The sequence below is a fragment of the Oncorhynchus masou genome, chromosome 12, assembly GCF_036934945.1.
Source record: "Oncorhynchus masou masou isolate Uvic2021 chromosome 12, UVic_Omas_1.1, whole genome shotgun sequence".
NCBI classification, from domain to species: Eukaryota; Metazoa; Chordata; class Actinopteri; order Salmoniformes; family Salmonidae; genus Oncorhynchus; species Oncorhynchus masou.
In genome coordinates, this window is record NC_088223.1 from 29,818,951 (window position 1) to 29,834,686 (window position 15,736).

Genomic DNA, 15,736 nt, shown 5'->3' on the forward strand with positions numbered 1-15,736 from the left:
GAACAAGTTCTCATTTACAACTGCGACCTGGCCAAGATAAAGCATAGCAGTGTAGGTGTGAGTAGGTGTGTCCAAACTTTTGACTGGAAATGATGCAGACATTTACATTGATGGAAGCTACAATCTATTTGAAATATTAAAATGCATCTACCCCCTACAAAAATAAGAAAAAAATAAGATATTCATGCTTCACCTATACTGCCATACCAAGCAGTAACTGCTCATTTGATCGAAAATGAATTCATGTCATTGTTGCAACAGAAAATACATGCTTAATCATGTGGACAAGTATTCTGCCTCTATTGTATCTATTGTATTGTGTTTTGGAAGAAATGGGGTCTTGTTAGCAGTAACTACATAAAGTTACTGTGAAACCAAAGTAAATAAAATACCCTTTTCTCAGTTCTATGCTATGAGCAGTTACTGCCTTTTTGCTTGGTAGGGCAGAATTGAGCTTTCCATAAGTTCTCCTAAACCTGCGTTTACCACAGACCTTAATTTCTGTGTTTATCCCCCCCAAAACATTCATTTCCCTATAGGCTTTGGCCATTTAGCAAAGGCAGAGTTAATGCCTACAAAACAAGATGCCATTACTATTCCGCTCTCTTCCTCTATAATTTAGAAGACACCGTTGCACAAACAACATTCTGATTTATTCCTACACCAGCACTGGTATCAGGCTGTAGAAGAGGGAGAGAGACGACTGAAGTAGCGAACTGACTAAACTATAACAAGTGATACGCCGTTCCGACACGTGTCATGTTACGTTTAACAAGCCAAACATTGAAATGCTGTTATAGAAGGTCAAGTAAAAACCTAAACGGGTCCGTGCATTAATACTGATATATTGTAAAATAAGGTATATAGCCCTACTTGGTGATAAGCATTAACAGCTAACTTCTCTCGCTCTCTCCCCTCTCGCACTCGCTCTGCATTGATATGATATATTTTGTGTGTCCATCATCTCGTTTGAGAGTGATACTCTTTCGTCTGTTTCTCATACCGTAAAATGTACTTGAAATAATGCCTTGAAGTTTGAGATCGGTATTTGGAACTGATTTGCAGATAAAACGACTCAAATACGGTAATTATTTGAATGATGGATGGATTGGAGTGATCCTTCTCCTCCCACTCCCACTGCTCCAAACCTTGATACAGTACATGTGAAGTCAAATAAACTGGACACTGAGTGTATAAAGAACGTGTCACATTGATTGGCTCCAATCTATGTCTACGTGACTTTGCAAATCAACCCTTCATTTTTGGGCCCGGCTCTGGCACAATATGTCATTTCCTTTGTTCTTGGTTTGAAAGAAAGAGAGGAGTGGCCAATGAGACAGAGCCATTGAGAACATTGTGTTTCAGAGGAGCCGAGACAACACGCACAAACACATTGACACACAGACCGGGACAGGCTGAAGACATAACATAACTCAGTGTCTGATGGGATTGATGTCATCACACATAGACTAATGGGTTGTAGTTTACAGCAGACATGATTGGTTTCGATGGTGTGAGCACCATACTAAATTACACTGTGTCTTGGGCCTGCGTTTAATGCTGCTGTTCTCTTTGTGTGTGTGTTTTATGTTATGTAAGCTCAGTTAGTAAGAGCGTGGCACTAGCAATATCATGGTTGTGGGTAGGACTGTGATGATTATGGAATTTTGAGAGACCATTCACTGTCATGCAAATAGGGCATTGGGCCACCACGAGCCAGAAGACCTTCAATGCACCTTGGCATAGATTCGCCAAATATCTGAAACTCTGTTGAAAGGATGTGACACTATTCTTCCACAAGAAATTCCATAATTTGGTGTTTTGTTGATGTCGGTGGAAAATGCTAAGGCGCCGCTCCAGAATCTCCCATAAGTGTTGAATTGGGTTGAGATCTGGTGACTGAGACGGCCATGGCATATGGTTTACCTTATTTTAATGCTCATCAAACCATTCAGAGACCACTCATGGGGAATGGGGGCATTGTCATCCTATGGGGGCATAGCCATGGTAGCCAAAATAATGGCCTGCCAAGCATTTTCATACATGACCCATGATGGAATGTTAATTGTTTAATTAACTCAAGAACTACACCTGTGTGGAAGCACCTGCTTTCAATGTACTTTGTATCAGTAATTGTATCAGTAATTGTATCTGTAATGTCTCCATTATTTTGACATAGCCTTGTCCCACCAACATATTTTTCTGCATAAGATCCTGTTGCATGATTTTCTTACCAACAGCCAAATTAGCAGAATAATACATTACTCTGCAGCAGATATAAAATCCCACCCCTTGACAGGGCTCCAGACTAACATCCTCCCCAGCCCATGATTTGGTCGCACAATTTTTTCCCCGCTGAGTCATGCAATAGAATACATTTGTTATCATTCACCTTCTAAAGTAGTTTGCTGTGCTTTAGACTGTTTAATATACTGAGATGGGAGGCTATTCAAGAAGTAAGAAGTTTCATCTAACATGCCCACGCAGGAATGCATGGTTCAAAATATGTTGATGTGCAACCTAATCCAGTGATTGTCATGAATTGTGAGTTGACAATAAACTATTGTTGTTAAACTTTAACAGTGTTCCATAGTAATCATTAGTCCAACAGTTGCAAATGATAGTTTCTATTGGACAAATTAAGGTATGTGTATCACTGTTTCCTTCTGTTTAAGAAAGGTTTTTAAACAGAATTGGCGGAATGAATATACCCCTGATCACATGTAAACAAAGTTAACTTTTTAAGCAGCCATGTTGTATTCCTTCTCGCATCTATGCACTCTCCTCCTCTCACCTTTTCCCTTCGCTTGTGGAATTCAGCTGTATGTGACCAGGCGAAAAAACCTTTCCAAGCCAAACCACATCATAACCGCTACACACAGCCTACATCGTTGTCACCATATTTGTTAAAGTAGTCAACATAACTAATAGAACTAACGCTTTAGTAAACCTGCTACAATCATGCAGTACAGTGTACGGTCAGTAAGCAGTTTAGCAGATACACTGGTGGTCGCCGGTGGCAATAAATTGGTAAAATCAAAAGCTTACCTTGACTTGGAAGAGTTCCAGTGTTGTGTTGGATAGTCATAGCCAGCTAGCTGTCATAGCATCCCTCTGTTTGAGCCGGGTTTTTGAGTAGGCTAAACTAGCTAGCTGCATTTTCTAGCGATAATAACGTTTTTTTTAAATGATGAAATATCGCTCTCGCTTCTTTCAATTTTGAAGAAATTAATTTGTTTAAAGCTGTTCAACAATTGTCTTTCTCTCTTTTTGAGTCAACTACTCACCACATTTTATGCACTGCAGTGCAAGCTATCTGTAGTTTATGCTTTCAGTACTAGATTAATTATCTGATCTTTTGATTGGTTGGACAACATGTTTAGTTCATGCTGCAAGAGCTCTGATAGGTTGGAGGACGTCCTCCGGAAGTTGTCATAATTACGGTGTAAGTCTATTTAAGGGGGTAAGAACCATGAGCCTTCCAGGTTTTGCATTGAAATCAATGTACCCAGAGGAGGACAGAAGCTAGATGTCCTCTGGCTACACCATGGTGATACCCTACAGAGTGCTGTTGAGGCTACTGTAGACATTCATTGCAAAACTGTGTGTTTTAATCAATTATTTGGTGTCGTGAATATATTTAGTATAGTTTTATCTAAAAAGGATAACTCTGAGGAGCCTCCACTGAGCATATTACTGTACAACCACTGTGTTCCAATTTAGGCGTTTATCCGTGCCATTTTCAACCCGTATAAGGGTATGAGTGTAAAGGGGTACAACTTCTTTTTTTTTACCATAATGGACGGTTAAGCGATTCTACAATCATTTTGCTCGCCCTAGTTGTGGTTACAATTCCCATAGGGATCACATTCCCTTTCTTAAAATGTATGGAACATGTATGCAATCACTCTACTAATTGGCTTTGGATGAAAGCGTATGCTAAGTAGCATATTTTATATTAGTCTGTTTGTGTTGGCTGAAGTCTCCAGCCAGTGCTCTAAGTCGTCCTCTCCATCTCAATAAGAGCTATTGAGTAGCGTCTGGTTGTCCTAGGGAGGCGGGGAGAAAGTAAAAACAGTCTGGAGCAGACAGCGTAAACACATTAGCCCATGGATGGTAAAATCTCAGCGTACAACAACGTCATTAAAGGGAATTAAAACAGCCAGGGAGATGCATTTAGAAAAGCCGTTACAATTACAAAGGGACAGGGTGGGGATGCTGTCAGTGTTGTAACCTTCTTGTTGCTCCACTCGCAATGTTCCCAGTGTACCGCAGCTAGAATATCTGTCAGTCTACGGGCTTCTTGGCCGATGTCATTCCGTTTTGGAGTGGAGGGATTTGCGATTTGTCCTTGCTCGGCAGAGTAGGCCTCTTCAGGTAATCACATAACCTTAGCGATATGATTACAGAATATGCAGAAGATTGACAGACTGCATTTATTTGAGGGAAAATAAACAAATATTTTCTTCAGATGTACCTAGATATGACTTTGTGTGAGGTATTCAGCGTGAATTGTCTCATTTATTATATGATGATCAATTGACTGACTTCCCACTATTAAGAAGCTTTTATACGTCATTGTAATGTCTTCATCTTTTCAGTTCTGGAGGCAGGAACCATTGAGACAGCAGCTCAATGAGTCTGTTCTATTCAGCCCAGTGTGTCGACTGAATGGACCTTCATTTCAAGGGACCAAGTCCTATATTGACTCAATCAGCAGAGTGCTACGGCTGTTTAAAGTGCTATTGAAACCTGACATTTGAACTGAAATATATTTTGGTCAGTCCTATGAACCCCATTATGGACTTAATTGACCAATTATTTATTGAAAATAAATCTCTTTCATAATTGTTGGACATTGATACTTTCCCACTGCTTATTTCATCAAATTTGTCTATGTGAATATCTTTGCACATTTCTTTCTGTCAAAAATATTTGATTCCCAAATTAAGAGTACTTAAAAAGGCCATCTTATTAAAGAGATTCTCTGGTAGTTTTGTGTACTTTTGCGAACTTTTCAGCCAGTAGTCCTGAAAGTAGCACTCACGAGCCAAAAGTGGTCCCTGAAAACAGCATTCTTTAAAAAAAAAATATTTTATTTTATTTTACCCCCTTTTTCTCCCCAATTTCGTGGTATCCAATTATTAGTAGTTACTATCTTGTCTCATCACTACAACTCCCGTACTGCTCGGGAGAGACGAAGGTTGAAAGTCATGCATCCTCCGAAACACAACCCAACCAAGCCTCACTGCTTCTTAACCCAGCGCGCATCCAACCCAGAAGCCAGCCGCACCAATGTGTTGGAGGAAACACCGTGCGCCTGGCAACCTTGGTTAGCGTGCACTGCGCCTGGCAACCTTGGTTAGCGTGCACTGCGCCCAGCCCGCCGCAGGAGTCGCTGGTGTGCGACGTGACAAGGATATCCCTACCGGCCAAACCCTCCCTAACCCGGACGACGCTAGGCCAATTGTGCATCGCCCCATGGACCTCCCAGTCGCGGCCGGCTATGACAGAGCCTGGGCGCGAACCCAGAGTCTCTGGTGGCACAGCTAGCGCTGGACCACTGCGCCACCTGGGAGGCCCGAAAACGGCATTCTACGACACATATGTGCAGATATGTGCACCACGTCATTGCTCTCTCTGTCTCTGCTGTGTCCACTGTGCCGTTGGAGCCCTGTAACCTCATTGGATAAGGCTGGGCAGGCCTCTTGCTAGCAGTCACTCAAATGCGAGGGGCTGAAGCTCACTGGGTCGAACTCAAATTGCTAGGGGGCCTGCCCACGTGGGGGGAAATATTGGGAAAATGTCATGGTCAGCTTCAAGAAAACAGTCTCTTTCAAACTAGGGATTTTGTGGCTAATTGAGGTGAAACAGTAATTCTGCTCATAGATTATGCATGTATGAACGACACATTGACACGGCAGGTAGCCTAGTGGTTAGAGCCTAGTGGTTAGAGCCTAGTGGTTAGAGCCTAGTGGTTAGAGCCTAGTGGTTAGAGCATTGGACTAGTTACCGAAAGGTTGCAAGATCGAATACCCAAGCTGAAGGTAACAATCTGTTGTTCTGCCCTTGAACAAGACAGTGTTCCTAGGCCGTCATTGAAAATAAGAATTTGTGGTTAAATGACTTGCCTAGTTAAATAAAGGTCAAATAAATAAAACACATCCAGCCCAAAGCAGGAAGTTAAAAAAATATACTTTCTTGTGGTCAAAGTACCTGTGCATGTCTTTAACAGTCATAAGCCATATAAGGCATACATTCGTAAACAGTACATAAGCATCCGTAGATGCAAAATGACAATATGATGGTAGATATGTTGTTCACTTTGTCACCTCACAAGATAAATGTGATGAGGACCATCTCACAGCATTATGAGCAGTGTACTTCTGTCTATCTGGATGATGTGGTTCTGCCTGTAATGCTGTATTTAGTATGACTCAAATGGCTGTGAGTAATGATGGCAATAATTTGTTCAGATCCTGCATTACCTCACTCTCTTATTCCCTCTCTCTTCTCTCCCTCTCATCTCTTTCTCTTCTGATCTCTTTCTTGCTCTTGTTCTCTCTCTCTCTCTCTCCCTGTTTCCTCATCTCTCTCCATTTCTCCTTCTGCTCTCTCTCCCTCCATCTGAAAGAGACCGCCCGCGTCTTTGTAATTTGGATGTTTGATGTCGTAGTAATGACAGCAGAAAGTGTGGGCTTTTGAAAAGAGACACTATTATTTACCCGTCTTATTTTCTCTCCATCTCGTCAGCCTCACCTGGACTGGGTTACTTGTGAATCATATAGCTCCTAAAATAATACCAGCCGAGGAGTTGGATATTCTTCTCTCTGTCCCGCCCCTCTCTCCTACTCTGAGACACCTTGTGAATACTCTCTCTCTCTTTCTCTCTCTCTCTGTGTTGGGAGGAAATTGTCTGTCTACGTGATGCTTCTAATAAACCAATTTATGTTAATGAGGTCAAAGGTCCTTTGCTAGCTCCTCCCAGATTCAACCTCTCTGCCCAAATGTTCAGGTGTCTCTCACTCACTCACTCCACGGTGCAGAACGGGACTTTGTTGCCTTGTATATTACAGCCTTATGTTCCTCTCCCCTCGAAAGGACATTGAAGAAGTGTTTCTGTTTGCAATGCAATCCGTCATAGGCTCCCTTTTACTACAATACCCTTGACTCACCTTCCAGGAAAAGCACAAGTGTGTGTAGAGCCAAAAGGTGGCATTGCAGAGATTCACAAGACTTTGTTGATGTTGATTTTCAGTTTATCATTCTGCATTAGATCAATTCACTGTCACTAATATAATCTGTAGTGATTTATAGTCGCAGACTCTCACTAGGCAGATGGAGAGATAGATTGAGAGAGAAAGAGGCAGGGATAGACGGAGGGTGATGGCAAGGAAAGAGGGAGGATGTTGAGTGATGTCGTCTTCAATCTCTCCGCCCGTTATGCACTCTCTGTCTGTGTCTCTCTCTGTGTGTCTCTTTATCTCTGTCTCTCTCCTGCCCTCGCTCTCTGTTTGTCTCTTTATCTCTGTCTCGCTCTCTGTCTCTTTATCTCTGTCTATCTCTGTCTCTCTCCTGCCCTCACTCTCTGACTCTTTATCTCTGTCTCACTCTGTTTGTCTCTTTATCTCTGTCTCACTCTGTTTGTCTCTATATCTCTGTCTCTCTCTCTGTCTCTTTATCTCTGTCTCTCTGTTTGTCTCTTTATCTCTGTCTCTCTCTCTGTCTCTTTATCCCTGTCTCTCTGTTTGTCTCTTTATCCCTGTCTATCTCTCTATCTCTGTCTCTCTCCTGCCCTCGCTCTCTGTTTTGTCTCTATCTCTGTCTCTCTCCTGCCCTTGCTCTCTGTTTTGTCTCTATCTCTGTCTCTCTCCTGCCCTCGCTCTCTGTTTTGTCTCTATCTCTGTCTCTCTCCTGCCCTCGCTCTCTGTTTTGTCTCTATCTCTGTCTCTCTCCTGCCCTCGCTCTCTGTTTTGTCTCTATCTCTGTCTCTCTCCTGCCCTCGCTCTCTGTTTTGTCTCTATCTCTGTCTCTCTCTCTGTCTGTCTCTCTCCTGCCCTCGCTCTCTGTTTTGTCTCTATCTCTGTCTCTCTCCTGCCCTCGCTCTCTGTTTTGTCTCTATCTCTGTCTCTCTCCTGCCCTCGCTCTCTGTTTTGTCTCTATCTCTGTCTCTCTCCTGCCCTCGCTCTCTATCAGGATCAGACATGAAGATGTATGTGTGTCTGGAAACAGGCTGTAGGCCTTAATGGAGGCACTAGTCAATAAAGATACTGTTTATCAGTGTTCTCTCTTCCTCTTTCCATCCACCTCCCTCTGTCTGGATGCATATCTAATCTGATTCTGTGAGTAGGATATGGAAAATGACATAGCAACAATGCTGACTGACTGTGTCAGCTGTAGTGGTTCTGGGCTCATATTCACAAAGCTTCTCAGATGTACCCTGTCCATGTAATCTCATTCATTATAATCTAAAAGGCTAAACTGATCTGAGATCAGCAGTTCTACTCTGAGAGGCTTTATGGATATGGACCTGGGCACAGATTTTTTTTATTTTTTTTATTTATTTATTTTTTATTTACCTTTATTTTACTAGGCAAGTCAGTTAAGAACAAATTCTTATTTTCAATGACAGCCTAGGAACAGTGGGTTAACTGCCTGTTCAGGGGCAGAACGACAGATTTGTACCTTGTCAGCTCGGGGATTCGAACTTGCAACCTTTCGGTAACTAGTCCAACGCTCTAACCACTAGGCTACCCTGCCGCCCCAAAACCTTCTTAAGAAAACATTTCTTCTTAACTGAAATGTTTTCCTTAACTATAGACTTAAGAAGAAAGTTAAGCAAAGTTGCTATTCCTCAAAATGGTTTTTGGAAATTTTCTTACAGTATTTCTTGTTTCTCCTTTAAGCAAAAAGTTAAGAAGGAATTCTATTATTGAAAAAAATGTTTTGGGAAATTCCAAGATAGCTCAAACATTGTCCTAATCTCAGGGCAGTGAGAGAAAAAGCTCATAAAAGCAATTGAACATGTTTAATTCACTCACAAACTTAATCTGACATTTTCAGTATTGATTATTTTAAACCCAAATACACATTTTAGAACAGTAATCTCAGTAAGAAATATGCCAACATGATTGCCTTTGCTAGCTTGATAGCTAACTAAAACAGTTGCTGAGCAACAAGAAGATATTTCAGAAGTTCGTAAGAAAATCGTGAAATCTCAAGATATTGTTGAGGAACTTATTTTTTTTCTTAAGTTTAAGCGTCGGTGTGTTGTGATTCTGGGCCCTGGTTAGCCGCTCTTGGAGTACTAATCACAAATGCCAGCCGTGTCAGTTGAATGTGTTGGAAAGCTTTGGACCAAACGGAATATGGAGTCAAAGCTGGCGGGCTCTAAGTGTTTGAACTTAATTCCTACCATGTCGTTCCCATTTCTGTGTTGTGTGTGTGTGGGGAGAGGGGGCAGATCTTTGCAGCAGCTAACCCAGTGATTCCCCTTGGAGACAAAGATGTTTCCACTAACGTCAGAGAGACTGTGTGCTCAGTGCCTACGTCACACTATGAGATGGTTTGTAGCATGGCCAGCTGAAAGCAGGAACCCCTTCAGTACACATTAATACAGAAAGCTGATATGGGTGTTTGATGGTCCTCTGAAGCTCTGTGTAGGATTGTGTTGTTGCTGTTTTGAACTCTGCATTGAAACTATATATATAAAACAGGATAGGCCTGTGAGCTGCTGTTCCATATTCTGCTCACACAATGTATTTAAATGATCATGTCCTCATGTATGAAGAAGAGATGGGAGTTTCTCCTGATTCGCCTAGGAAATACTTTGAGATTAGAGAAACTCTCTCACCCTAATATGTTTGTATGTGCTAATGTGCGTTTTAACAACTGTTAATATAGTTAAATTATATTAAGTCTGTGGTTACTGTACTTTTGTGTCTCCTGACTGGCTGATCGTCTCTGCTGCTGTTCCAGATGGGATCAGTGTGACAGGCCCTCCCATCTCCAGCCCCCTGAGACAAGTCCTCAAACCCCGGGCCGAGACCAAGCCCCTGGGCAGCGAGTCCAGCAAGACAGACTACAACCACGTCAAGGTAGGACAGACACCTCTCCCCTCTCCTCCCATCTTCTCTAAACTAGGTTCCTTTTATGACTGAGATTTCAGCAGGAACATTTCTCTACTTAATAATTTACGTGAGACTTTACACATCTGCATTTCATGACTTCCAAAGGTTGTTTTATTTCCCTCCTTGTGTTGTATTTCCCATTTTCTGATGCTGCAGATAGTTAACAAGCCTCGTGGTAATTAGGGTGAGTGTAGCTGTTTGTTTAAAAAGCAGGGAGGGAGCTGAGGATAGACAGACCGACAGACAGAGAGGCTAACTGCAGATTTTCACACATAGACAAGAAGGTACACAGAGTTAATGTGGCGTGTCTCTATCAGGGTGCAGCTGATCTCAATCAGTGGAGAGAACAGGCTGATGTCTTGCTGAACTACATTCTCTGTGTGTGTGTGTGTGTGTGTGTGTGTGTGTGTGTGTGTGTGTGTGTGTGTGTGTGTGTGTGTGTGTGCTTTGGTGTTGTAGAGTTCGTTAAGTTCTGTCTGCAGGGGTGAACCTCTCCATTGTGATTCATCACGGAGCACCTATGGTTAGCTATAACGTACGCATGCACACACACACAACCTCCCATCCGCGTCCACTCGACCATTCCCTCTCCTTATGTACATATCTCCTCGCCTTATTACATAATCTAGACGTTTTCAGGGGAGGTGAAAAAGGAAAGCCAGGTCAAATAATTATGAATAAATATTCGGCCTGTTTCTAGCTTTTTTAATTTTCAGATTCAAACAGGTTCACTACATACACAAATAACACTTGTTCCAATAAACAGACGGAGCGACTTGTAAATAAAGAATATAGAAAATACAATTTTACCAAAGAACTAAACAAAACAAAGAAACAAGGTGGTCTAATCAAATAGATGCCTGTTTCCAGCTACAATCCAGTGAAGACACATCTTTCAAAGCAGTTTTGATGTCCACATTTAAAAGAGGGACATCACAGCTTTCCAGTTCTACCACATTGATTTCTCAACTCCTAAAATTGCGCGCATGGCATCTTTAAAAAAATAAAAAAAAGACAACTATTTATTTATTTATTTATTTCACTGTTTCACATGCTGATCAGACCGCTCGCGCGCATGTTGATTTTGCGCGCATGTTGATTTTGTCCACCCACACCAGACGCTATCAGGACACACAGGTTGAAATATCAAAACAAACTCTGAACCGACTATATTCATTTGGGGACAGGTCGAAAAGCATTCAGTGTTCATTACAACTTAGCTAGCTAGCTTGCTGTTGCCAGCTAATTTGTCCAGGAATATAAACATTGGGTTGTTATTTTACCTGAAATGCACAAAGTCCACTACGACAATTAATTCACAGATAAAAGGGTTAAAGTTTCTAGTAATCTCTCCTCCTTCAGGCTGCTTCTTCTTCTGTGGAATTTATATAGCGCTTGGCAACCAACTTTAAGGTGCATTACCACCACCAACTGGACTGGAGTGTGGACCTCAGTTCATCTTTCAATCACCCACGTGGGTATATGCTCCTAAAAACCAATGAGGAGCGTCAAGCGTCACAAATAGAACCACGTTTAATTTTCCCGCCTGGCGACGCAGACGCGTGCGAGCAGTGTTCTGTGCAGTGATTGCATGTATGTATGTGTACATTTATTTTGCAACGCTCGCGCACAAGGTCAGCAGGTCACTGACGCCTGATCTAAGCCATTACACATAGAGAATCTATGCAGGAGGACGAATCTCGTTCTTAATTCCCTTATGCTGCCCTCCAACTCTCCACTGTAAATATGAAGCTGTCCGTTCCATCAGTCGGCTGGTGGAGCTTGTTAAGAACAGAGTAGAGAATGACAGTCAGGCAGCTCAGAGTCTCAGTGCAGATTATGTTGTTTTGGCAGTTTAGCTGCAGAGGTAATCCCAGAACCGACCAATTACACATCATGTGGGAACATTGCCTTAACATAGTCCTGTGTGTGCGTGTGTATTTGTGAGGCGGTATGGATAAGGGTTGATTTGCACATAAATCGAAACTCTCCTGCTGGTTCGACTGAACCTTCTGAATTTTAATGAATGTTTCCCCTACCTGTGTTTGACTATGTATGTACGGTGCGATATGGATTCATATTTCCTGAGGCATCTGACTCGTCGTTTGGCTGCAACATTGTTTTAAGTCTGACTCGCACTCTAGATTTGTACTTAGCTGGCCTACTGGTTCAAATCAAATCAAATTTTATTTGTCACATACACATGGTTAGCAGATGTTAATGCGAGTGTAGCGAAATGCTTGTGCTTCTAGTTCCGACAATGCAGTAATAACCAACAAGTAATCTAACTAACAATTCCTAAACTACTGTCTTATACACAGTGTAAGGGGATAAAGAATATGTACATAAGGATATATATTCTAGTGCAGGTCATGCGTAATATCACTCGTATCATAGTGTCTGCCCACTATTTCGTAATTAAAAACTCCCCATCCCGGATCCGGGATCGTGACTAAAGCCTCAGGCTCATTAGCATAACGCAACGTTAACGATTTCTGAAAATCGCAAATAAAATGAAAATAATGCGCCTACTCTCAAGCTTAGCCTTTTCTTAACAACACTGTCATCTCAGATTTTCAAAATATGCTTTTGAACCATAGCAATTCACTAATTTGTGTAAGAGTATGCTAAGCTAGCTTAGCATTTTGAGTAGCATTTAGCACGCAACATTTTCACAAAAACCAGATAACCAAATAAATAAAATCATTTACCTTTGAAGAGCTTCGGATGTTTTCAATGAGGAGACTCTCAGTTACATAGCAAATGTGCAGTTTCTCCTGAAAGCGTCTGTGTGTAGGAGAAATCGCTCCGTTTTGTACATCACATTTGGCTACCGAAACGAACCGACAATTCAGTCACCTACAACGTCAAACTTTTTCCGAATTAACTCCATAATATCGACCGAAACATGGCAAACGTTGTTTGGAATCAATCCTCAAGGTGTTTTTTCACATATCTCTTCATTGATATATCGTTCGTGGAAGCCTGCATTCTCCTCTGAATTCTGTGGAAAAATACTTGCAGCTGACTTTTGCGCACCAATTTCGGCGCAGGACACCGGGCGGACACCTGGTAAATGTGGTCTCTTATGGTCAATCTTCCAATGATATGCCTACAAATACGTCACAATGCTGCAGACACCTTGGGGAAACGACAGAAAGGGCAGACTCACTCCTCTCGCATTCACAGCCATATAAGGAGCTCACGTTGCCTGTAGCTCACGTTCTAGGGCACGCACAGAGAATATCTTTGCAGTTCTGGACACGTCAGAGTGTTTTCTTTCCAAAGCTACCAATTATATGCATAGTCGAGCATCTTTTTGTGACAAAATATTGCGCTTAAAACGGGCACGTCTTTTTATCCAAAAATGATATAGCGCCCCCAGAGTTTCAACAGGTTAAAACAACAACTAAAAGTTATATTGATAGCTTTTTTTTTATTGTCCGTTTTTGCTCATATTAAATGTACTTTCTATTGAAAGCCATGATTTCATAATCACGTATCTCATGGATTCTGTATGCAGCTGAAATGCCTTGTTGTGCGCACAATTTATTTTCCCACGCTGGAGTTCTACTTCACAGATTATGTTTTGTTTTAGCCTTCACAGTGATGTGTTTGATAAGCTTGTAGTTTCATCCACCTTCCTGCTTGTGTGTGTATGTGTTTTAACCTTCATTTCCCCAACTCCATGCTGATCAGGCTGCCTGTCCAATAGGAAACAGGTGATATTTCCCTCTGAGCCACCTGGTGAACTTTGCTATTCCTTCTCATTATGATATTTCTACTCCGTGCTTCTGCATTTGTTACAGTAGTTAGCTACACATCCCAGCCTGCCTGGAAATGCCACAGGAATACATGGGGGGTGAGCGTGTCTGTGTGTGTCTTTGTGTGTGCCTGTGTGTGTGTGTGTGTGTCTTTGTGTGTGCCTGTGTGTGTGTGTGTGTGCACGTGCGTGTGTGTGCCTGTGTGAGCGCCTGTGTGAGCAGTTGTTGGCATGCGTGCCTATTATGCTCAACGATTCCCAGGAAATACAATGTAATAAAATAAGACCGTTCTGTAATCCATCGACAGGAAGCAAAGGTGTAAGTTTGACTATCCCCGCCCTGCCTTTCTTCCTGTCTATTTCCACTCGGTCTTTTCCCTGAGGTCTTGCTGTGTGTGGTATGTTGTGTCTGTGTGCAGTGCACATTTGTGTTTGGTAGTGTTTGCGTATGTTTGTGTGTCAGTGTTGCTCTGTAGTCTCTCTCTTACCTGCACATGTTTGTGTGACTCTTAGGTAGAGTACAGGAAGAGAATAGTGTGAGAATAAAACACTTCGCTCCATCATATGGGGAGGCTGCTGTCGTTGAAGTATTCTGATGACTGAATTCTTGCGCTGCTCTGTCATTCGCGAGATACTTCAGTCTGAGGCTGTTGTCGTTGAAGTATTCTGGTGACGTCAAATTGAGTCATCAGAGTTTGGATCGTCTCTAACCATTTGGAGGATCAAAGCCAATGACGTATTTTCAAAACTCTGCTTTATCCACGTGTATTCTGGCTCTGGTTAGAATGTGTTTGCATTCTAGAAATCGTTGGGGAGGGACTCAAATCCAGACTTACTGTGGAGAAGAAACATTCACGTTATGACGTTTGGCTGGGACATTGAGTTTGGGTAGCTCCCTCTACTCAGCAGGCAGATGGCATCAGGGCCATTTCAAGGCAGAGCTGTGTGTGTGCGTGTGTGCCGAACCCCTCAGACACAGCTCTGAGTCCATCCCACACTGTCTTCAAAACCACAAATGTCTAGGGGTGTGTGGAGCGTAAACCCGATGTCTAGTTCTACCTGTTATTTTTCACTGCTCCTGAGACTGCAATATGGAAGCTGAGAGGATTCAGGTTGAATAGAAACACGAAAATATTAGAAGATCCAGGTTGAATATAAGCACGAAACTCGTCCCTAGTGGACCAGTCGAGACGGGGTAAACAGTCTACAATAGTTTTTAAAAGCCAGTAGAGGAGAGTGGATGGATTGAGGACTGTCTGAGGTACTATACTATACTGCACCAGCTCATCTGTAAATAGCCCATCCAACCACCTCATCCCCATACTGTATTTATATATCTTGCTCCTATGCACCCCAGTATCTCTACTAGTATCTCTAGTATCTCGCACATTCATCTTCTGCACATCTACCATTCCAGTGTTTAATTGCTATATTGTAATTACTTTGCCACCATGGCCTATTTATTGCCTTAACTCCCTTATCCAACCTATTTTGCACACACTGTATATAGACTTTTTCTACTGTATTATTGACTGTATATTTGTTTTTTCGATGTGTAAGTCTGTGTTGTTGTTTATGTCGAACTGCTTTGCTTTATCTTGGCCAGGTCGCAGTTGTAAATGAGACCTTGTTGTCAACTGGCCTGACTGGTTAAATAAAGGTTAAATAAATCAATTTAAAAACTAGGCAGGGAGACTGGGAGGTGGGGAAAGCACACTTGAATTTGTGTTCTTATATTTGGTTTTAGACAAGTCTCAAATCAAATTGTATTATTCACATGTGCTGAATACTACAGGCCTTACTGACCTTACTGTGAAGTGCTTACTTAAAAAAAAAAATGTTT

At 42.0% G+C, this 15,736-nt stretch overlaps 1 protein-coding gene across 2 annotated transcripts in view; it reads left to right on the forward strand.

The window, feature by feature from the left end:
* Window positions 1-15,736, forward strand: part of LOC135549826 (trafficking protein particle complex subunit 9-like) — a 367,075-nt gene that overhangs the window by 148,106 nt on the left and 203,233 nt on the right. For both annotated transcript variants that reach the window (XM_064980154.1, XM_064980155.1), the window contains one exon: window positions 9,979-10,097. In XM_064980154.1, coding sequence (XP_064836226.1) covers window positions 9,979-10,097 — 119 coding nt within the window. The remainder of the gene's footprint in view (window positions 1-9,978; window positions 10,098-15,736) is intronic.